This window comes from Mya arenaria, chromosome 2 (genome assembly GCF_026914265.1).
Source record: "Mya arenaria isolate MELC-2E11 chromosome 2, ASM2691426v1".
NCBI classification, from domain to species: Eukaryota; Metazoa; Mollusca; class Bivalvia; order Myida; family Myidae; genus Mya; species Mya arenaria.
Window position 1 is genome coordinate 25729599 of NC_069123.1, and position 25296 is coordinate 25754894.

A 25296-nucleotide genomic window follows, 5' to 3' on the forward strand; every position below is an offset into this window, starting at 1 on the left:
AATGATATATTTCGCAAAATACGTCAAACTTGTACATGAATAAAAGGTATATAGAGGTATGTATGTTTAAAGAATTGTTTACATATAATAAACAAATAGGAATGTTACGGCACTTGTCCCGAAACTTTCCGAACACCCCTCGTACATGTAGTTACACATACAAGTTTACGTACAAGTCGTGTTTCGAAACTCCTCTGATAGCACATATATCTAAGAATGTGCCGTATCCATATGACTAGCCCCCAATACCGCAGAAAAACGTTAAATCACAATCTCTTAATCTTAATTCAATTTACAACATAAAAAGATAGTATAAAACTATACTGGGGTAATTGTTAAAAAAACAATCAATTGTACTCAAATACATTATTGGCTGTCGTTTATATTTTGTAATCTTGACCAAAGACAATAATCAACATATTCTATGATAGAATATCCTTTTAAAAAGTGTCAAAATATATATGACTTTTAATAACGTTTAATGCTATGTTGAATAATGAGTTGAGACCGAGATTGTGATTTGACATAATTATTGTCGGGATATTGGGGCCAGCACTTTACGTGGGATGCACATGTCTGAAGAAGGCATTGAGCTAGCGTATAACAGAAGTATAAGATCTGTAATTGTGTAATCTAGAGTTAAAGCTTTAAAGAAAATATCAGACATGGGAACGGGACAGTCTTAATTATGTTAAAAATGCATCATTTGCTAACATTAAACCATTTTCTTTCCTGCTTTATTTCACGGGTAGAACGAGTTTTGTTTAAATTAAACAATAAAAGTAGTGAATAGAAACAACAGCACCATTTAAGGCATCGTTTGTGAGATATATCATTTAAAAGAATTGAATTAAAGTTAAACTATTTAAAAACACAACCTTAAAGTGCCACTCTCATTCAAAACGTAATACTTACACATGTATAACAAACACAAATGTTGTGATAAAAAAAGTGATAAACCTTAAACCTTAAACCCCTTACTTAATAATGCGTTTATGAAAAATAATAATCACTGATAACAAGATTGTAGCCGTGTATTCAATAACTGAAAACGCAAATATATTAAATATTTGGTGTGTGCTTAAATATTTACTTTGACCTACTATCATCACATAAGGTAGAAATACAGTGTTTTCTGAAAATTTCTTTTAAAATTAACGCAGTATCTTTCATAAAAACCCTTGTTTTCGACATTTATGCATCATTTTTGGTTTATTTAAACAATGGTATAAATTGTGGAAATTATTTTTTGGTAGTATGAGCGCATCTTTAAGGTGTTTTTTATTAAAACCGTAAAAATCAAACTAAAATGAAGTTACATATCGTAGGCATAGTTTGTGAATGGCATTATCAGTCGGACAGAGTAATTACTTTTACATAATCAAAGAATATGGTTTATGCACACTACCACTACCTCAATTATTTCTGCCTGTAATCGCAAAGCGTTTAATCAAAGAATTGGAAACATTTTCACATTATTTACGGGAAGAAAAATGATAATTTCGAAAAAATTGCTGAAAGATAAGTTTGTATTATTACATTATCTTTACAGAAAAGGGCTTGTGACAATATGATATGCAATAAACACCAAAATATAAACATATGTGTTTTTATGGAAGAGTATAAATATCTCTCTACAGTGACTTCATTCCGATGAAAATATGTCTATCATTTTACCAGACACACCTTGCAGACTAGTATTTACGGGAACTGTTCCTATTCAAAGTGATGAGGCAGGGCATATTTTTGGACAGGTTGCAAAGCAGGAAAACGAATAGTTAAAAGTAAACGTGGTTTGATTAAAGTGTGTGGTCTGTTAGTGTTGTGGGATTTTTGTATGTGATGTTTCATACTTTTGTGTCTGAAGTTTATTGTCTTTAGAACTCATGCCTTAATGTGCCTCTAAACAGTGTGTTTTTTTTTAAATTTCGTCTACTGCGCTTCCTTAGCTTTTAATGTATTATTCACTCCTAAAATTTTAACTAAAATGTATATGCGACGTGTCAACATAACAATGGAAATAAAAAAGAGTTTACTCCTAGTAAATATTTAATATATTTTGGAAATTGAACGGGTATGTCGTATTCAAAATAGTGAAGAAAAACGATAGGCAGGGAAACTGAGCTGTTCAGCCTGTTTAAAATACAATTGATTGAGATATATAAGCAGTTAGAAACGTTTAAACATGTTGTACCATGAACCAGGTAGGAAAACACTATGTCCAGTCAGAGAGCGTCTGAAAATAATCAGGAAATATAATTTTTTTTGGTAAAAAGACAAAAAAAAATACCAACAGCGTAGTGGTTAGCGCGCTCGCTTCTCATCTAGGCGACCTGACTTCGATTCCCAGCCTGGGTGCATGTGAATTTGGTTTGTGGTCACCAAGCGGGACAAGTGGGTTTCCTCCGGGTACTCCTACAACACAAGACCTCACTCTCGCGTAAAATCGTGACGACGAACATGATTAATATAATGTTGTAATAACTTGTTTCACAATCGTTGTAAAATATATAATTTAAACAAAGGTATCGGATTGTACAAATAAGTTTGTCATTTCATTGAGCCATTGGGCAATAATAATTAATCACAATGACTGGAGACCCTTATAATGTTGGTATCATTCGAGGATATCGCTTGCTGATTTCTAAAATGTACAGTAAATAAAAAGGTATCGAAGCTTGTTTTTTGTCCTTTATTTCTGCTGAAATTGGACAAGAAAAGGCAAAAAGCTTGTTTTTAATTGCTGTTGGAATCATACTTCAATATATTGTTATATAATATCTTTTACATATTCATCCTCTCGCATGAAAGCTTTCACGGCGCACACACAAACTTGATACGAACATGTTTTACTTTTAATTTTAGTGCATAATTCTCATGTTAAACAAACTTTTAAATATTAGCATTAGGACTCCCGGCTCTTTTTACTGATAATTATTATAACCGTAAACAGAAATAGATATCAAAGTTTCAACTCATTTCGCAAAGATAGTGCGCTAAATTGGCATGCTGCTAGCTTTAAGACAAAGGCCAATTACTTCATAATGTACAAATGCAAGGTGTCCTCTATTCTATCTAGACGTTGACTAATCAATCGTCATTTCGTGTATTTGTAGGTGTTTTACATTCGAATTATCTCTCTAAATCCAATTAAACGAAATTAAATGTGAGATGTGTTTTCAGAAAAGTCTAATTTAACGCCCACTTGCTTCCAGATTGAGGAGAAATGTTGCTAAACTAGGAAATAATTAGACGCTTTCAGTTGTGAAATAATAGCATTTTACTTAAAAAAGGACCTCGTTTTATATCGGGTGTATGAACGCATTCAATGGCATACGGTTATCACCATATACATTTCAGTTTAAATTGTTCGCTCCTGTGCGTAACGAAACAAGGAAAACTACTAAGCGTTCCTCTCATTACAAGGTACTGAAATTTGAATAGTTATTATACAAATTTTGTTTGGTTTCATACTTTGTCGCAAAAGTGTTTACCAAGTATGTATGGACGCGCACATGTCAGGGGTGACTCTTGTCCTTGTCCTTAATATATGTGTTTCAGCGCAATAGAAACATTGTGACTGGTTCGTCATCCAGTGAACGGAAATGACTATGTATTTGTTTATAAACGATTACTGGTAAATGTTATATACATTCCGAATACAATGTTTCAGTTGAACAAAGACTTGGCACCACCCAACGAGAATGTCTCGACGTACATAATAACCACCAAAGAAGTAATTTATCAAAATGCAAGCAAAACAAATTTGGGACCGAATATTTAGTTCGAAAAATTTATTCGAAATAGTGAAGTTCGGTTAAAACATTAATTTTTACATTGAATAAAGAAGGAAAAAAATCGGGACCGAAAAAAAAGTTCGAAATACCGATTAATTCGGTTTATCGGTGTTCGAAATAGCGATGTTCTACTGCCACACATGTAGTTAAAGTTATCACACACTAAACTTGAAAGTTTCGGTCTATATTCCCAAGTACTAAAAAATAAAACTATACTCTAATGTTAACATGCCATTTACTGTATTATATATATCACATTGTGAATATTGATACAGTTTCAAGCTTAAGGTTTAAAGCTAAATAAACATCAAATAATCCATCAATGATAACATCTATTTTATCATGCGATAAAATAAAACTTTAAGACTGAAGGCTTAATTTTTATATCCAGTCTTGAATATGTATCAAAATAGAGACTTTTACGATAATTATATCATGTTTACAATAACACGATGCTTAATTTGGCAAGCTTTTGACGACCTAAATACAGAAAAAAAACATAAACTTATATGTTCTTTGCTATTCGATATTGTATATCGTTTCACAATTTGAAAACCATATAAAGCATTTGTCAAAAGGCCAAAACACATCTTAAAGTAAAAAGGACGCATTTTACCTTGAAAATAAAAATAGTGATTAATTAAGAAAGCATATCCGTTTTATTTTAAATTATTAACTAAATGTACTATTCTTATTACAAGGGTTTGCTATGACATTCTTGTTTATGTTCCCGTTAGAATTTCCAAAAGAGATTGAATGCAAATGTTCTGTTTATGACAATATAATGGCCATTCATATGCCTTTTACCTGAGACAGGGACACCAGTCAACCAGTCTGCCAGATGTGATCTAGTTTATTGGCACAGTGTGGTTGTTTTCATCCCGATAATCCAGGCATAACATTCCAAAACGTTATGTAATGAACTATAAATGTCAAACACATTGTCTTTATTTTAATTTTAATTGATGTATTGCTTCGTTTTAAATTAAATTAATGCGTTATCTTTAAAATGTAGGTCACTAGTTGAAAAACAATAAACAATTTGCATAAGTTTCGTGAGGTGCATCTTTTCGAAAAAAAGGAATGTATTAGAACTTTGCCCTTGTATTGTGTGTGCGTAGTAACTAGAAGCATTGCTTTTGAAGCGCTGCATTCTTTCGCAAACGGATGCCGCGACTTTACTGGAGCATGTTCTAAGAAATTATTTTTAAAGTAAAAGCATTAGCAAAAACAAGGTGAGATCAATTTTCCACAGAATGTTGCAAATTGTATTAGCTTTCTGATTAGAATCCACTACAAAACATTTGAAGAAAATCGAAGTATAAGGTGAGATGACTTTGTTACATTATAAAACAGATCAGATTGTATATTTTCGAAAGGTATGTAAAATGCCATACTGTCAGTGATACTTTAAACATACAACATCGACGTCAACATAGTATGCCCAACCGGAGGACATATGCCTGAACTATATGTGTACATGGGATTGCAGGAGTTACAGTGCGTTGACGTTGTAGATTTCGAAGCAAATGTCTAAAACATCTAATTGCTCTTTGTTTGTGGCAAAAAATGTTTAAATGCAAATATCGGTGACCAGATACAATTTACACATTGCAAGCAAGTTCTGAAATTGTTATAATAAAGGCTGTAGTTGGAAGGAATTGCCATACCAAAAATCGTAAAAAGGGTGTATACTATCCAACTGAAAAATGAAAATTTGATAATAAAATGGAAGAGCTTAAACTTTCTATAACCGTTTCCCGGCTTTTTGTTTTAATATATAACCTTTTTTATTGCCATGGGAAAATGCCTGGAGCGTATTGATTATAGTGTAGAAAGATAAATGAACTGGTTTTTTTTTCAAATGATTAAAGACATGTTACAGAAAGAATTTACGTTCTTTTTAACATACATTACGTTCTTTTAAGTACACTGTAAATACATACATTATAACCAGTTTCTTGTGTATGAACTATGGACTATTACATATAATGTCACGTTTAAGGCAGTATGCAATACTTTGTAGATCATTGCAGATGTCATGACAGCACATTCATTATATATTTACTATGTGCATGTTCGACTACTGTTAATAAGACCATACCCGTACACAGTCGTTTGATGGGAATGAACTCCTGCTTAGGTCTCAAATGATTTGTACACGATTCATTGACATTTATCCTAAAAAAAGAATTGTCTTTCTTTCAGATTTATCGAAGTGGTCCCACCGACAATCTTGTATAAAATAACTATGAACTACTGCAGCTAAACAATGCCAGAACATTTCGAAATCCCTAAAAACTGTCAGATATACTGCAGTAATTCATAGTAAGTTTATGCAAGATCGTTGAAAGAGTGACCCCTTCGGTTAAATCTGAAGAATTATTTTTGTGTTAAATGTCTCCTGCTTTTAACAGGTCATATGACACTAAACCAGGAGTTTGTTCCAATCAAACTACTGTATACCCATTTCGAAACATTTCGAAAACCGTAATGGTTTGCAATATTTTATTTACGCAACACCAACTTCCTGAACACTAGCTTTAAGTCAGGCTCAATGAAGAAATCAAATGCTACAAAGGTTATTTGCATAACCTTTGTAAAAGAAAATTACCTTGGAAAAGTCTCAAGTGCAAATCCAAATTAATTTATTTAGTGGTTAGTTTTAATACAAGGGACGTAACATTTCGTAATAAAAATAAAGAAAAGGACAGATACAACCATAACTCAACTGCCTTATTCTCTGTTATCCAAAATAAGGTTTTAATTCCAATGTTTGTGTATGATGGCAAATGTTTAACTATGCCATCAACGGTTAAAACGGCAAATGTATTTGTTTCCACTGCCAAAATGAGACTATTGTTTGCTACTGGACCGACTTCTCGCGCGTATTGAAGCTAGCCATAGGGACAAAACTGAACTAAGCGTATAATTGAATTTAAAATTCAGGAGAAATGCAAAAAATGAAAAGAAAAGTTGTTGATTGTAGTGCAGTACCGTATTTTATTTTACGAGTGGTCATAGAAAATAATATTTCTACTCGCGGCACGTTTAATGGTTATAATAAAACTATTTTACTCTGTCTGTCTGCGGCACTCATGAACATGTTTTTATGTACACTCGTGAACTAAAATACGATCTTAGACAGAAACCAACTATAACCTCTACTTTTTTCACTCTTGAGACAACATAAAATAAAGTATTATTATTTTTGTTATGTGAACATTTAAAATATTTTCTTGATTTGCAACATTGACCATTTAAAAAAACCGGAAAACCTGACCCTAGCACATTTCACCGTTGTAAAGAAAGCCTTGGTGATCCATATTTGTCTACCGGGCTCTAACCCTGTGCTGATATTTTATCATAATAGACACATTTCTGGACTGGTGAACATTGGTTCATTATGACACAAGTGCTTGCCTAGTCAAACATTATTATGCATTATGAAAGTGATCTAACCGGTTCACCCACAAAACACGAAAACATGAATTACTGCTAACAAAGCGGAAGAGAAAAATACATAATTATTACTGTTCCATCTAGCACTTAAACATAAATTGGCTTACTAATTATGACACGGAAGCCGAGGAGACATATTCATAAGACATTTGAATAAGAAATGGTTTAATAAAAGTTAAACGAAGAACATAATGTTTTGACTGACAATTAGCAATTGAAATGCCAATGGTAAGTTTGAGATAAAAGGATCCTGTAATTCATCTCAGACTAATTTAGAATACTCGGCGAATTATATTTGTACCTGCAAATCGTTTTATTTAATGGCTGGAAGTTACTTGCACCAATACAGATCAATTAGATGTACATTAATATAGGTCATACAAATGCATTTCATTTATTTCACTTTCATGCGAGCAAATTACTTATTCTTAATTAAAACACACCAAAACACAACAATGATTAGGGTCAATTTCGAATTCTATTAAGATTAATTAATTAATATCAACAACAAGAAGACTATCAATAACGCCTGTGTGAAAAAAAGCTCAGCACTAAAACGACTAACCATTTATTGAAGAATACAATGATAAGGCTTGCTAAAGGTTAAATTTGATCTTAAACACAGTATTATAAAACTTTTAAGGAGTTGTATGTATTGGTCCTTCAAACCCATTTACCAGCTATTCATTGTGGTGCTTTCTTTAACTAGATATTACAGAAACACTCATCATATAATTATTTTATATCATAAAATATGCCAACTTATGTTTGTTCTTTAATGCCTAAACATAAATTTTGTGTTGGACCCTTCGTTCTAAATGTTGTTAGCAAAATCGTAGTAATTGGTCTTGTCAGATAAAAGTTATTAAAACATCAGTTTGACTATGGTCATGTATGTCTGCCAATAAATTACGTGTGTTTGGACGTTTTACCTTCGTGATTAATTTTGAAAGATGTATAAAATACTAGGGTGAAAAATCACAGCATTTTTAAAAAAATCGATATTCATTGCTAGAACATATACAAAATTTACTAACAATTGTTTTATGAAAGTAATGAACCAGACTAACTTTTGAACGCATGTCTGACTTTTTAACAATTACTCAATACAAAGAAATACATACAAAACCAAGAATCACGGTAACCCCAGATTTGTATCGTTCTACACAATTCCATCAGGTTGACATTTTGGCCAAGGATTGCATCGTTAAAATACAAGCAAAACTAAAATAGTTTACACGTGTAGAAGCAGAAAAACATATTTTATAGGCCACGAAATATTTGCGTACATTTTCGGTAAAAAAGGTATTTGGAAATTAACGACTTAATAGTGTAAAACATATTTTATATCTTTTCTGTCAAAAAGGTATTTAAAAAGCAACGACATTTACAGTTAGAAGCCAGTTTAAGTCACGTGGTTCCTCACCCTGAATATTATGCAGTAAGACTATTGATAGTATGAACCAAGCTGACACTACTCTATGTTATATTAACGCTCAGAAAACGTTGGACATATAAAGCACTGGTTTAAGAAGAAGAATCAAGTTTAACTGAGTGGGTTGCATCAAATAGGATTTGACACGTATCTTTATGCTTAACTGACAATGGTTCTACGTTAAAGGCGCACAGTTCAGATTTTGTAAAAAAAACTTTTTGGTTTAATGCTTTTACGCGTTAAACTCATTTGACTTGAATGATCAAACCAAAAAAATGCATATGACTAAGATGCAGATAATAAGGTATTTGCTATGTTTTGGCGCTTTTTCAGCTGAGAACGTTGTGGCCACGTAGCTATCAATTCAACAATATAATTTATAAAGACTTATATGTTTCACACATATTGTGGACCTTTAATACTGGCTAATCTTGTTCTACTGTGTTTATAACTTTTGGGATAAGGGTAAAGCTAATATCGTCGTCTTTGTCTTGTTATAACAACAAACTTATTCTACTTGAATGGTTTTTAATCTTCGCCAGTGACAGTCTGCGGAGTTGTGAGCTTTTAAATTAGGACGCCCGACTAGTTCATTCGATATTTATTGTAACTTTAAACGGAAATAAATAACATTTCCTAATATCTTTCAACAAAATGATTAACCAATAACGCATTGGTGTCGCGCTCAATACGTATGTCGCAAGCATTAAGGCCAAGGTCACTTCACATTGTACATACTGCACAATATCCTCAAAAACCAATTGATTAACACCTAGACGTTGACAAATCCATCACCATGTTAATTCAGGGCAATTAACGACCATGTTTAATCGAGTCTCTATATTCAATTTAACTAAGTTAAATTGAAAGCGAAAATTGAAATTCTCCTGGGAGAGGTGTTTTCAGACTTGTCGAATTTAACGCCCACACCAATTGCTTCCGATTTAAGGACATTAGTTGCTAGTATATTAAAATAAGTGTAATAATACTATTGAATACAGTTGGAGGGATACATTAGTATTAAATTTATCAAAACACACACACTATATGTTTTTTTTTCATTTTCATTTACTGAATATTGTTGCAACAAAACTGACAAGACATTTTCAGAGGCGATAATCCCATCAGTTATCTATATAACTTGTTTGATGCGTGTGTGGTCGGTTTATAATTATGTGTGTAGTGTTCAAAAGTTTGTTTATTTACATTGTCGTTTGTGACCTTGCATTGTGCGTCTAAACACATACTGGGCTTGTCCGTGTAGTTTGCATCATACTATTGGAATATCAAACGGAATCGCCACTTTGTTAAACAAAACATTTAGTTATACATTTTGTCGCAAAACTGTTAACCAAGAATTCATGTATATCATACGTCTGGCAAATGTATTATTGCCAAGCGAAAATGTTCGTAACTACTGACAGAGAAGTATTTATCGAGAGGCAAACAAAAACAATAGTATGCCTGTTAACATGCTGGTAACTGCTTTGCTAATAATATAATAGTTAGTGTTCTCTTACCATTTCTTAAAAGACGGTAGCTACTGGTAATTTTGTTTTCCTACAATAGCTAATGCATTGAATAACTAAATCGTCATTTAGATACGGTATGCCGTTTAAATACTAAACATGTGGCTAGATGTCAAGTCATAATATCAAAGCTCACAAACTTTCATCTGTCATATAATGCGGTATGAATATACTGGCATACTGAACTTTCTGTCATTTTAGTTTTGACAACGACGTGGTTTTTACGTCTGTAGTATCACATAACTTTAGGTGCCAGGCTCTTGACGACCGCCCTACAGAACAACACTTACATAGAGATTTCTGCCACTTGGCACTGTATCCCATAAAGCGATTTGAAGACAATAAAGGAGCGTTTGGCGAGAGGCCAAAACGCATATTCAAGTTAATAGGACGCATTCTTTCTTTGAAAATATAATAAATAACATAGTAAACGAAACAACTCCGTTTTATTTCACTGTTAACTAAACGTACCATTCCATCTTTGACAGCATTGTGGAGATACACTTAATTCCGTTGAATTTCCCAGAACGTAGACTAAATGAAACTGATCTGTTTATGACAATATAATGGTCACTAATATGCCACTTACCTGAGACAAGGAAAAACTACCGTCAGTCTGTCCTATAGTATGCATATTGTTCTCGTTAATAATCTTGTCGACTGAGCTATTGGAAAGTGCAGTGGCAAGGCCAAGAGGCAAAGAGTGTCTCTGATCTTGTACACTGGCATTATGAGGCTGTCTAAATCCCGATTACCCATAAAAATAAAGTGGTACATGTAAATGATTTTGTCAATGTTTTATTGCAACCAATTTCGTCCCTTTTTTCGGAATATAAGCAATGTTTAGAATGATTTTTCCTGTACACGAAGAGTAGTTTGAACGTTGTTTTTTGGAATGGCTGCATTCGAATTCGGGAGCATGATAAAAATAATGTTGTTTTAGAGTGAAAATGATAGAAACAACTGAAGTACAAGCAGCAATAAGTCCAAGAGTTATGCTGTCTACAAAATCACGTTGTTACAAATCAGCATTTATTTTAATTGAATTCCTCTCAATAATTTTCGAATTGTTGCAACTTGATTAAATTACATCAAAGAACAAGAGGTTATTTAGCTGTGCAACAATTCAATTACTTTATTTGTGGTATACTGTACGCATAATCTGTTAATGTAAAATTGATCTGAGGAACCAAGGGGAATAAATTATTATAGACAATTACGTAGAAAGATAAATATGCTGATTAAAAACGCCTAGCCTGCCTACCTTAACCAAAATAGAACCACTGAGATCGACCCAGTAGCAAGAAAAGTTATCGAAGTCAAATAAGTACGAACAACTGTAGTGTTTAGGCTCAACTTTCTGGAACAATCATTAGTTCCTATTAACCGGATCAAGTTTAACTCACTACTTCTCTTTTGGTTTAAACTGGGCATATTTTCTTCTTTTAACGAAATCTATATTAAAGATAATAATGATAAACATGTTTTGGTTGATAAATTCAAGTAATATTGGCTTAATTAGATATGATACATACACCTCTTCAAATTGGGATCAGTAGCCTAGCTTACTAGAGTCTGATTAATATGCACAAAAAATAACAAAACAGGACCCACATACCCACATATATTGTATGAGAGAATGTCATTTTAAAATATGTCAAAACATATATGAGTTTAATAACTTTTGATGCTATGTGGTTAAATGAGTTGAGATTGAGATTCAAATTATTAAGTAGTATTTGTTATGTTATTTGGGGCAGCATTATACTAGGGATGCATGTATGAATCAAATAAACTATTGAGCTGCTATCGTATTATGAAAGTAAAAGATCTGTAACTGTGTAATTTAGAACCAAAGCGTTAAAGATAATTTAAAACAGGGGAGCGGGACAGTTTTAATCATGTTAGAAAAGCATCATTTGTTAAAAATCATTAATTTTGTGTCCTGCTTTATTTCACAGGTAGTACGTGTCTTCCTTAAAGTATACAATAAAGTTAATAAAAAAAGAAACAACAACACCATTTAAAGCATTCGTTTGTGATATATAGCATTTGAAAAAATGGAAATTAAGTTAAACTATATATTTCAAAACTTTCTTAAGGTTTTTTTTGTATCAAAACCGTAGGAATCACGCTCAAATTTAAATACATTTACATGATCGTTGGCAATATCAGTCAGAGAGATTTTTAATAATAATAATATAGACGGTAAAAAAAGTTTTTCGTTTCCACTTACATCACAAAAATGGTCGGTAGGTAGGCATAGCTTTTGTTGCCTATTTGTTTTTGAGAACCTTGATTTCAGTACCAAACCGACCTATATCAGGGTATATCGCTATTGTAGAAAGGTTTGAAATAAAATGGTCAATTTCAACATGTTCACTCATACATGAACATTTTTTGGGGATCGCCTTAATATAAGGAATTTGTACATAATTATTTTCTTTAAACAATTTCTGACTGTTACTTTTACCCATGACTGCAACGAGTGAATCAAAGTATTGGAAAAATACCAATATATAAAAATATTTTTTTGTTTGTTTATCTGCAGCGTATAAATAATATCTTCAAAGACTTCAATTACAACCTAATAATTGTAATCATTACGATGGAAATATGTCTATTATTTAACCAGGCACACCTTGCAGCCTAGTATTTATGGGTACTGTTTTTATTCAAAGAGATAAGGCAGGGCATATTTTTGGACAGGTTGCAAAACACGGAAAAACGAATAGTTAAAAGTAAACGTTGTGTGATTAAAGTGTTTGGTCTGTTTGTGTTGTTTGTATCTGTGTATCTGATGTTTCATACTTTTGTGACTCTAGTTTATGGTCGTTTAGGCCTTTATCAAGCAAACATTTCAAAAAGAGTATGTAAGTTTGGTGAATTAGGTCGATGTAAATTAGGTCCACATGCTTTTTCACAAACCAGGCTCGAGGATAAGCCCATGTCAGTTAAATTTCCAGTCGAAGTTTTGCAAGAGAAGTCCTTGTTGAGTAACTAAACTGGGAATTTGAATAGCATTTTGTTGTATTTATAAGATACAAAATTTAAATTCAATGTAAGTGCAAAAAAGAAATCAATGCCCTTTGTGAGCATCATCTTCTTACTTGAATCAAAGATGCACTCTCACCCACAAATAAAATGTACCACAATTATTGCAATTGTTTTAATTTACCGAAAAGGTTGAATAAATATCGAAATATCGAAAACAATGGTTGTTATGACCGATATCGTGTTTAATATGAAAGAAATGTGCAGAAAACACAGTATTTCTACCTTATTAGACGATAGTTGATCACAGTTAATCTTTTGGGACCAACCAGTCATTTAAGATTTGTACGTTTTCAGTTATTAAACACATGGCAACAATCTTGTTATCAGTAATTGGTATTTTCCATAAATGCATTATTTAGTAAAAAGTTAAGGGTTTATCACTCAAAATGTATGTTTGTTATACATGTGTATGTATTGGTTTTAACTACGAGTGTGACTTTGAGGTATAGGATTGTACAAATAAGCTTGACGATTCAACGAGTCATTTTGCAACAATATTTAATTAAAATTACTGGTGACCCTGTATAATGGCCGGCCTGCCCCTCGACTGCTTGTATCTGGTCTCAATTATATAGAGGCCTCCGAACTTTTGTTTTTCATCCGAAAATATTGCGTTCATTCGAAATATTAGCAAATGCCGAAAGGCCGTTCATTTAAGGCATAGAAGTACAAATAAGCTTGTCATTTGACACACGTGATTATTTAAAATGATGGTAACCCTGTATAATGATAGTATCATTCAAGGAATGAACTGCGTGATTGATGTCATAATCGGAATATTGTTATGCGCTCGCTATTGTCCAGGGGCAGCCTGCCTCTCGACTGCTGGTATCTGCTGTCAATGTAGATGGAGGCCTCCAAATATGCGATGTTATTGCGTTCATGGAAAATATTCGTACTTGCCGAAGGCAGTTCATTCAAGAAATGAAAGTCGAGGCGTAACTATTTGAGGATATCGCTTGCTGATTTCAAAATTGTACAGTTAATTATCGAAAAAGCATTACTGATACAGTAATCAAAGCTTGCATGTTTGTCCTCTATTCCTGCTGGGATCGGACATGAAAGGCAAACAACTCGTTTTTAATTGCTTTTGGTATCATACTACAGTATCAATTTAATGGTAATAATATTTCTCTACGCATGGAACGCTTACAAGGCACAAAAAGTAGTTTGATGAAAACTTTTTTTATAAAAATCTAATGCAAAAAATAATCATGTTTAACTGTAAAGTTGAGTTTAATGATAAAAACAAAGCAAAAAAGACATGGAGGGATTTTGGCACTTTTTAACTGGGTAATTTGAGGCCACGTAGCTATAAAACCATTCATAAAATCAAATATTCCTTTATCTGTACAGAGATCATATGGATGTTTTTGTTGTATTTAAGTCAAATAAGTTCAACTGAAAAATCTTTGCATTGGCCTATATTGTTCATTCTCACAGATTGACCGTTTTGACAACTGTTTATATATTTTTTGTCTTGGAATAAACTAATGTTTGCGTAAATGTCTAAAAACCGATGATACAAAACTGCTAACGGAAGACCAGATTGCATTTTTCATAATTACGCCAATGAAATTTTCGGCAGTTTCCCAAACAATTAAGATCTGTTCCATTTGTTTTATTGTTAGATATCTTGTCTAAATGAATGGAAGCCTTTGATACCAAAATCAGCTGCTTATGAAACAAAAACTTAAGAAGTCAAAACACAATGCACTGCGATGTACTCTAATTACAAACTATGTTTTGAAGGATACTATTATTTAATCTATGCTCACTTATTTGGTGGCCTTCTAGGAAATCAACTGTCTATTTGTAATATTTCATATTTTTATACCTGTTTATTCACCCTGTTTAATAGTGTTTAAGTATGTGATAACGAACACAATACACATTGTACACATCGGATTGCTGCACTATCACAGATTGTAAGTTATGACATGTTTAAAAAAAAATGTCACAGCATCGGCTGATTTGGGCATCAATGCCTTGAATTCATCCATAACTGTTACAGATATATCATAATGGAACAAATCTCAAATGTTTGGTAAAACTGCAAAAAAGTTCATTTATCTGAAGGCGTTAGTGACGCTTATAGCCATAAAACATCAAATTTCGAACTTAAATATGAAAAACTGCGAGCTGATCTTTTGCCAGCAGTCTTATATCGCAGGTTGTCAGACATTTACGCAAAATAGGCTCTTTCAAAGACAAAAAAGTTGTCAAAAAGTTTGATCATATAACTAATACCCATATACTGCTATTTCATATTTTACCTGGTCATTCACCTTGTTTATGTTTAAATATTTGGATACGAAGACAAAAGACATTGTACACATCTTAATAAACCATCTGTTTTGTTCAGTCTATGAAAAAGACGTATAAAGGTAAAGGAATTAAGCAGTACAATGACTAAAAATGACTCATATTTTCTAAACGCCAGATCTTGATCACTTAATCCTTGGAGGCTATAACTTTATCTGCGCCTAATTACATTTCTAAAGTGTCTTCGAGTCAAAATAATTGCTATTTAATCACTCAGATGTCAAAGGATATCCACAAATTGGCACCAGCCGCGCTGTCGACAGAATACTGTCTGTAGCGAGTGCCTTAAGACTAATCTTAGAACCTACTCAATTAAAATATAAATATTATATGATTGAACTAACCGCTTTGTCTGTTACTTCATCAAGTCCATATCTATATGCAATACGCGTTTAAGTATTAACCGTTTGAATTGTGGCATATATGTATTATACAACATTGGCGTATAATATCGAATATGTATAGAAGTTAATTATAAATAAGACTGTTTGGAAGCGGTGAGTTATTAATTATACTTAACATGTATTTGAACAAGCCATGATGGTGTACTGTTTTGCCCTACTGACCGCAACTCAAATACACTGACTCAATAATTTGTATACGTTTGGACTACGTGTATTTCATCATGTCAAAGTGGAATGCAGCAGTACTGTAACAAGTGGGTATTGAAATGCACGATGTAAGCGATCGCAAATGAGGTTATAGTGCACGCGCCATGTGTTGTCAGTAACGGAGCTGTGTAAGATCTTTGGCTATAACTGCTACGACCTGTATTGTACAAAGTGGTGTTGATTTAATGCAGTCCATAGTGTGTCCATGTAATAATAACAACGAAAGCAAAAATACCCCCCCCCAAAAAAAAAACAAAAAAAAAACACCAACGACAACAACTACACCACCAGCGACGGTGATGACGACGACTACAATTACAACAACAACAACAACAACAACAATTATCAACCATAATAGCAAAAAAATAACAACAACAATAGAAAAATCCTTTTGAAAGGAATATTTCAAAAAGAGTATGAAGTTTTTGTGAATAACATCGATGTGAATGAGGTCGACATCCTATTCACACACCAAGCGCATGTCAGTTATGTTTCCAGCCGATGTTTTGCGACAGGAGTCCTGTTTGAGTAACCAAACTGGCTATTATAAGAGCATTTTCTAGTATATATACACACTAAAAATTCAATGCTTGAGCGAGTGCTTATTTGTGAGCATCTTTTTTCTTTCGTCGCTGAATTAAAGATGCATTATCTCCCCAAATAAGATGTAACCCGATTAATATAAAACAATTGTTTTAATTTACCGAAAAGGGTGAAGAAATATCGAAAACAATGGTTCTTTAAAGGATACCGTGTTTAATTTGAAAGAAAAGTGCAGACAAAACACTATTTCTACCCTAAGATACGACATTTGATCTTTGTAAATCTTTTAGGACCCACCACTCATTTTATATTTGTGCGTCTTTAGCTATTAAATATATATACGGTTACAATCTTGTTATCAGTAATTATTATTTTCCAGAAATGCATTATTTGGTAAGTTGTTGAAGATAAATCACTCCAAATTTATTTTGTATATGTATTGATTTTAAATGCGAGTATCACTTTAAGGTATTGGAGTGTACAGATTAGCTTGTCATTTTATCGAGCCATTTGACAATGATGTTTAATTAAAGTTACTGGTGAGTCCCCCGTATAATGATAGTATCATTCAAAGAATGAATCGCGTGATTGATGTCATTATCGAGGAGTTGTTACGCGCTCGCTAGCGTCCAGGGGCGGCCTGCACCCCCCCCCCACCTCCCCGACTTCTGGTATCTGATGTGAATGTATATAAAGGCTTCCGAACATATTTTTTAAACGAAGTTGTTGCGTTCATTGAAAAATATTCGCTATTGCCGAAAGGCCGTTCATTTAAGGAATGGAAGTTGAGGCGTAACTATCTGAGGATATCGCTGGCTGATTTCAAAATAGTACAGTTAATTATCGAAAAAGCATTACAGAAACAGTGATTCAAAGCTTGCATGTTTGTCCTTTATTCCTGCTGGGATTGGACATGAAACGGCAAAAAGTTCGTCTTAATAGCTTTCAAAATCATACTACAGTATCATTTTAATGGTAATAATACTTCTCTACGCATGGAACGCTTTCAAGGCGTACAAAGTAGGTTGATGTAAAAAAATTTTTTAATTTAATGCAAAATTATCATGTTTAACTTCAAAGTTGACTTAAATGATAAAAACAAAACAAAAAAAGACACATAGGATATTTTTGCATTTTTAACAGGGTAATTTGTGGCCACGTAGCTATAAACACATTCATAAAGGCAAATATGCCTTTATCTGTATTCTCCCAACTCAGATAAGTAGATCCCATAATTTAACCATGCTAGAAATTCTTATCTTGCCCACGGACGAAGATAAAATGCCCGTATGGAACTCCTTTTTAATGTTCGCCGCATTGTAATTACCTCCCCTGTTGAAGACTGTCGTCTGTAACATCATGGAAACCTTGTCTTATGGCAATGTTAAGAACGCTAATTAATTATTTCTCGCTTCAAATGTCAGCATAAAACAGTTTTCTCGCACCTTTCAAGAAATAATGCTTCACTCTCCTTAGAACTATTTGACTATTAACATGATCTTTATCACATGCGCGCATATCCATGACAACCACGTATTATCGCATATCCATACGCAATTATTTTCACTAAGAACAAAAGAGTTCCAGCAAAAAACTACATTTTTACTTTATTTTGTTTAATTGAGGTGGGAGAAAAAGCATCTACCATAGCCGCTCGTGTAAGATAGGTTCATCCCGACTCTCGCGCAGGGTGTTTTGCGGAAACTCGGTAAACCTCGTTTCCGCAAAACATTCTACGCTCGGGTCGGAATGAACCTATCTTACACTCTCGGCCATGCAAGATACTTATACTCAAATCGTTCGGTTATCTTTTTTTTTTTGATTATTCAACAACAACGTTTTGACAACTATTATTGATTTTTTTTTGTCTTGGAATGAGTCAAATTTGCGTAAATGTCTAATAACCAGTGATGCAAAGATTAGAATGATATTTGTCATATTTACGTTCGTAAATTGATATCTTTGGGCTAAAACTGTGTACCAGTTCATAGAGTTATTGAATTATCGCTGTTTAAAGAAGCTTTTTGTTTAAGGCCTGCAATATGGAATACGGAAGCTCAAAATCTTTTTTGTTCATACGCATCTAATTTGATCATATTACTTATACCCAAATACTGCTATTTCATATTTCTTTTTTTATAACCTGTTCATTTACCATGTTTGTGTTTAACTATGTGGTTAAATTATAATAAACACACACACACACACACACACACGCACACGCACACGCACACGCACACACACACACACATCAGCCTTTAAAGTGCTTATGTAACGCTGCACTCTCGCAGTTTGACCGTTTTGATAACTTTGTTCATTTTTTTTTGTCTTGGAATTGTCTAATATGTGCGTAAATGTCTGAAACTAAAACTGCTGACGGAAGATCAAATTGCATTTTTCATAATTACGCAAACGCAATTTTCGGCAGTTTCCCAAACAAATGGGATCTGTTCTATTAATTTTTGTTCTATTGTTAGATATCTTGTCTGATTGAATGGAAGGCATTGAACCAAAATCAGCTGCTTATGAAACAAAAACAAAAGAAGTGCCAAACACAATGCACTGTAATGTACTCGATTTGCAAACTATGTTTTGAAAGATGCTATAAATATCCAGACTCACTAATTGGGTGGCCATCTAGAAAATAAACTGTCTATTTGTAATATTTCATATGTCCATTTCATTCACCACGTTTGTGTTTAAACGTATGATAACGAGGACGTTACACCTTGTACACATCTTAAAGCTGCACTCCAAAAGATTGTCAGTTTTACCCTTTCAAAAAAAAGTTGTCTCAGAATCGGCTGATTTGGGCATCAATGCCTTCAATTCAGTCATATCAGATAATTCACAATAGAACAAACTCAAATGTTTGGTTAAACTGCAGAAAAGTTTATTTTTTCTCAAAGCTTATAGCCATACAACATCAAATTTCGATCTTAAATATGAAAAACTGTGAGCTGATCTTTTGTCAGCAGTCTTATATCACTGGTTGCCAGACATTTACGCAAAAATAGGCTGTTTCAAAAACAAAAAAGTTGTCAAAAAGTTTGATCATATAACTAATACCCATATACTGCTATTTCATATTATTTTTTACCTGGTCATTCCCCATGTTTTCAGCTATTCATCACGCGGTTTCAATATTGTTATCAGTAAATAATATTTTCCATAAATATAGTAATATTTAGTTCAGTAGCTAAAGGTTTTTCACTCAAAATGTATGTTTGTTATACATGAGGATGTATTGATTTTAAATAAATGTGTAACAGGTGAGGCTTGAAATAAACGTAAGCGATCACAAGTGATGAGTTAGTGCACACGCCATGTGTTGTCTGTAACGGAGCTGTGTTAGACCTTTGGCTATAACAGCTACGACTGTATTGTCCAAAGCGGTGTTTTCAGTAATATAATATTATCCATAAATGCATTATTTAGTAAGTAGTTGAAGGTTTATCACTGAAAATTAATGTTTGTTACACATCTGTACATATTGATTTAAATACGAGTAGCACTTTTAGGTATCGGAGTGTGCAAATAATAAGCTTGTCACTTCATAAAGCCATTTGACAATGAAGTTTAATTAAAATTACTGGTGACCCCCGATAATGCTAGTATCATTCAAGGAATGAATTGCGTGAGTATTGTCATTATCAGGGTATTGTTATGCGCTCGGTAGCGTTCAGGGGCGGCCTCCCCCTCGAATGCTGGTATCTGGTGTCAATGTATATATAGGCCTCCAAACATTTGTTATCCAAAGATGTTGCGTTCATTGAAAATATTCGCTATTGCCGAAAGGCTGTTTATCTGAGGAATGGAAGTTTAGGCGTAAATATTTGAGGATATTGCTTGCTGATTTTAAAAAAGTACAGTTAATTATCGAAACAGCATTACAAGTACAGTAATCAAAGCTTGCATGTTTGTCCTCTATTCCTCCTGGGATTGGACATGAAACGGCAAAAAGCTCGTTGTTAATTGCTTTTGGTAACCTACTACAGTATCATTTTAATGGCAGTAATACTTCTCTACGCATAGAAGGCTTTGAAGGCGCACAAAGTAGCTGATGCAAACTTTTTTTTTTTATTTAATACTAAATTATCATGTTTACCTCTAATGCTGACTTATATGATCAAAACAAAGCAAAAAAAGACACAATGATATTTTGGCACTTTTTTACTATGTAATTTGTGGCCACCTAGCTATAAATGACACCATAAAGGAAAATATACATTTTTATGTACACAAATCATATCTTTCTTTCCAATTTTTTTGATCATTTAAGTCAAATTATGCATTGGCCCGTACTGTGCGCCTTTAAAGGTGCAATCTCACAATTATTCCATATTTTAACATAAATTTTCGAACTAGAATATGATAAATTGCGATCTGATCTTTTGACAGCAGTCTTATATCACTGGTTTCCTGACATTTACGAACAAAGTGGCTCATTTAAAGACAAAACAAGTTGTCAAAACGATCAATCTATAAGAGTGCAACTTTAATAAACTGTTCTGTTATGTCTATGAAAAGAGTCATAAACGGTAAAGGGTTTAAGCAGTAAAATGAGTAAAAATGTCTGATAAATATTATAGTTAGACTTCCTAGGATAAACGCCAGAACTTGATCACTTAATCAATGGAGGCTTTAACGTTATCTGCGCCTAATTACATTTCTAACGTGTCTTCGAGTCAAAATAATTGTTATTTAATTACTCAAATGTCAAAGGATATCCACAAATTGGCACCAGCCGCGCTGTCGACAGAATACTGTCTGTAGCGAGTGCCTTAAGATTAATCTTAGAACCTACTCAATTAAAATGTAAATATTGTATGATTGAACTAACCGCTTTGTCTGTTACTTCGTCAAGTCCATATCTGTATGTCACACGCGTTTAAGTATTAACCGTTTGGATTGTGGCATATATGTATTATACAACATTGGCGTATAATATCGAATATGTATAGAAGTTAATTATAAATAAGACTGTTTGGAAGCGGTGATTTATTAATTATACTTAACTTGTATTTGAACAAGCCATGATGGTGTACTGTTTTGCCCTACTGACCGCAACTCAAATACACTGACTCAATAATTTGTATACGTTTGGACTACGTGTATTTCATCATGTCAAAAGAGAAACACAACAGTACTTTAACAGGTGTGGATTGAAATTAACGCTGTAAGCGATCGCGAATGAGGTTATAGTGCACGAGCAATGTGTTGTCAGTAACGGAGCTTTGTAAGACCTTTGGCTATAACAGCTACGACCAGGATTGTCCAAAGTGGTGTTTGATTTAATATAATATAGTGTGCATGTGTACAAATGAGATTATTCGACAACAATTTGACTATTTTGTTAATGACGCTATAAATGATGAACAAACGAAATAACGGCAGCAATACCAACGATTTTAAACACATCAACAACATAAACAACAACAATAAAGACGGCAACCACTAAATAAACAACAAAACAATTTACAACAACAACGTCAACGACGGTGATGACGACGACGACGACAACATCAACAATAAAAACAACGACGACAACAACAAAATCAACAACAAACACACCACCAATAACAGCAACGACGACGGTGATGACGCTGACGACGACAACATCAAAAACAAACAAAAACAACTAATAATGTAAAAAAAATGAAAATGATATTTTCTGTCACTGACAGATGGAAAAGTGTGTGAATGTAAGTACAAGTAAACGCATGGATTAACATTTTGGCTTACAATGTCGGATTTATATAATCACGAAGCATAACGAATTTTGATGAAAGAACAAATACGTCGCTTTAGTTGATACATTATTCCCGAAGTACTTTGGAACATTGTTTGCAATGTGCTCCAGATTTGTAGAATTACGAAACAATCCTTTGGACGTATATTTTCATACCGAAGATTGTTATAATACAATACATCATAAAATATCGCTCAAACATTGTCCCGGATCTTATAGCCACATTCATGCTTAGAAGTACAGATGTAAATCTAAGAAAATGTGTCGTGCATGGTATGTTGAGTTACCAGTTACGCTGACATCAGTATTCTTTTGTACAGCTCAACGCCTTATCAGTAATTGATCTTGACAAATTTGCAGATTCCTAGACATTCAGTTACGGATATAACCCGTTGGAAGCAGCCCAGAACAATCCAAAACAAACGATGCGGCTCTTTGCTGAGCAGAGCCAAAATTATTCAGAGACTCCGGGGGTATCCCAGCTACTGGAATGGGAAATAGAGCTATCGCTTCTGGAGAGGCACCAGTCAGAGTTTGTAGTGTTATCCGATAACGTGAATGGAAAAGGAGAGAAGATGCCGAGGACGCTGGCGGAAAATTCAAGTTGGGAATATGTCACCGCTTGGAATTACAGTGCGAATAATACAGGTTACTTTGGAAATATGAGTGATAATAATACTTCGGAACCTTATGTGTCGACGCCTTTAACTGCACAACATTATGTGCTGGTATTTCTTTACAGTGTTACAACGTTGTTGGCTATCACTGGAAACTCCTTAGCAATTGTGATATTTTGTAAAGGTAAACGATCGAAAACAGATTTACGTCCATTTTTGATAAATCTTGCTGCGGCGGATTTAATCATGGCCATGTTTTGTATTCCATTTACATTTACATATCTACTTTTGGACTCAAACTGGATTTTTTCACGCCCGATGTGTCCCATTGTGATGTTTCTTCAAGTGGTTTCAGTGACAGTAAGTGTGACCACAAATATGGCCATAGGAATTGACAGATTCTTCGCCATAGTATCTCCTATAAATGCGTCGAGAACTTCACCTAACAAATACAAGTATATTATATTACTACTGTGGCTAATTTCAATTGGATTAGGAAGTGTGGAATTATACGTTGGGAACACACAAACGGTCCCAGAGACAAACCACATATCCTGTGGCGAACACTGGCCAACCCAGAAACTGGCCATATTTTTCACCTTTCTAGTCTTAATATTGACCTATGTAGTGCCCGTAATAATTTTGTCAGTGACCTACAGCATTGTTGGGTACCTACTTTGGAAACGGCACGTACCAGGAAACGCCGACGCCCAGAGGGATAAATCGCAACTCAAATCCAAAGTGAAGGTTTGTGCAATAGTATAATGTAATTAATTAAGATAGGTGCAAAAAGATAACGAGTCTTTGATATGGCTTTTAATGCCTTTTGAACACAGGAAATGAACTATACAAGCTTTGGTATTTATATTTTAATTGATGAGATAAAGGCTTAACACTCAAAAGAAATACGGCTTCTTTTTTCACATTAGTTCAAGAGTATTTTAAAACATTTATGTTAATGAGCTTGGTTTACAATCAGTAATGTTTTAGCGTTAATTTTAGCTTACTTTACAGATCACTTTATAATTCTTCTTCTTTTGTTGTTTGTTGGAGATTATAATAAGTCTAATGGGATGGAAGCAGTCCATTATATGCCCCGATTATTTATTATGCAAAATTTGCAGTGAGACTTAAACAGTGGCTGGCCCAGTAGATAAAACATAATTTTGCAAACTAAATCAGTCAGAATTTCGTCATTTTTTAATTTCAACCTGGTGAATGGGTAGAATTATATAAAGGCTTGGCAAGCAGACAACCATAATTTTGTACATTAAGACGGTTAATGTTTGTTAATATGCATTTTACAATTAGAAAGTGGTCCCAAAGCTGCGCTGAACAATTAACTTATCCGTTAACCATTCTATATGTTATTCTACATTTTACATAATAATAACATTGCTTTTATGAATTATTTAAGGAAAGTTAATGCCGTACCATGTGGTATTGAAATATGGGCAACAATATCTTCTTGAACGAATAGTTTTGTCAAGAACAACTTTATATATTGTGATTATACAACTGAAAAAAACACATCATATCTATTGAATTGTAAAAGGTAAATTGCACCCGTATTTATCAAAGCAGTCGGAACCATCGCGGTTAATACCCTTCAGGGAAATAAAGGCAACTTTTTTTGACTACCCATTGAATCATACTTGACTTAATTTATATAAATATTTAATTTCAAACACTCTTATCAGTTACTCAATTATATAAATAGTTGTTTCTGGATTTAATGAACAGGTTTGCACTCAAATACTCATAAATATTTCATAACGTTGAGTGCAGCGTTTTTTCACTACTAGTAATTGTTTTGCCGGCACCTTGCTCATTTTATTAGCTACGAATAATCTCATATCACAGGTTTAAGTGTTTCAACTTCGCTATTCAATTAACCTTCTGTTTATTTGAATAAGCAAGACAAACTTAAAAAGATCCGCCATCGTCTGTTACAGTAGTTAAAAGTGAAAGGAAATCCAGAGGGCATTTCAGTTATCCGAATAATAAAATAAATTGGATTATGTTCTTCAACGGAAACATGTAAAAAACAGACCTTATGTAAAACACATTTATTTATAACTTTGTGCGCTCTCAGTTCTTTGATGTGGAATTATCATGTTTATATCTAAACCTATCCTCTTTTGAGTGTCAAAGAAGTGGTGTGAGCA

General features: G+C 33.4%; 1 protein-coding gene across 1 annotated transcript in view; it reads left to right on the top strand.

Moving 5' to 3' along the window:
- LOC128225119 (QRFP-like peptide receptor) overlaps positions 1 to 25296 on the top strand; it is a 213594-nt gene that overhangs the window by 81838 nt on the left and 106460 nt on the right. Inside the window, exon 2 of the mRNA XM_052935152.1 lies at positions 22872 to 23875. Within this exon, the coding sequence (XP_052791112.1) occupies positions 22937 to 23875 (939 nt within the window). The 5' untranslated portion in view covers positions 22872 to 22936. The remainder of the gene's footprint in view (positions 1 to 22871; positions 23876 to 25296) is intronic.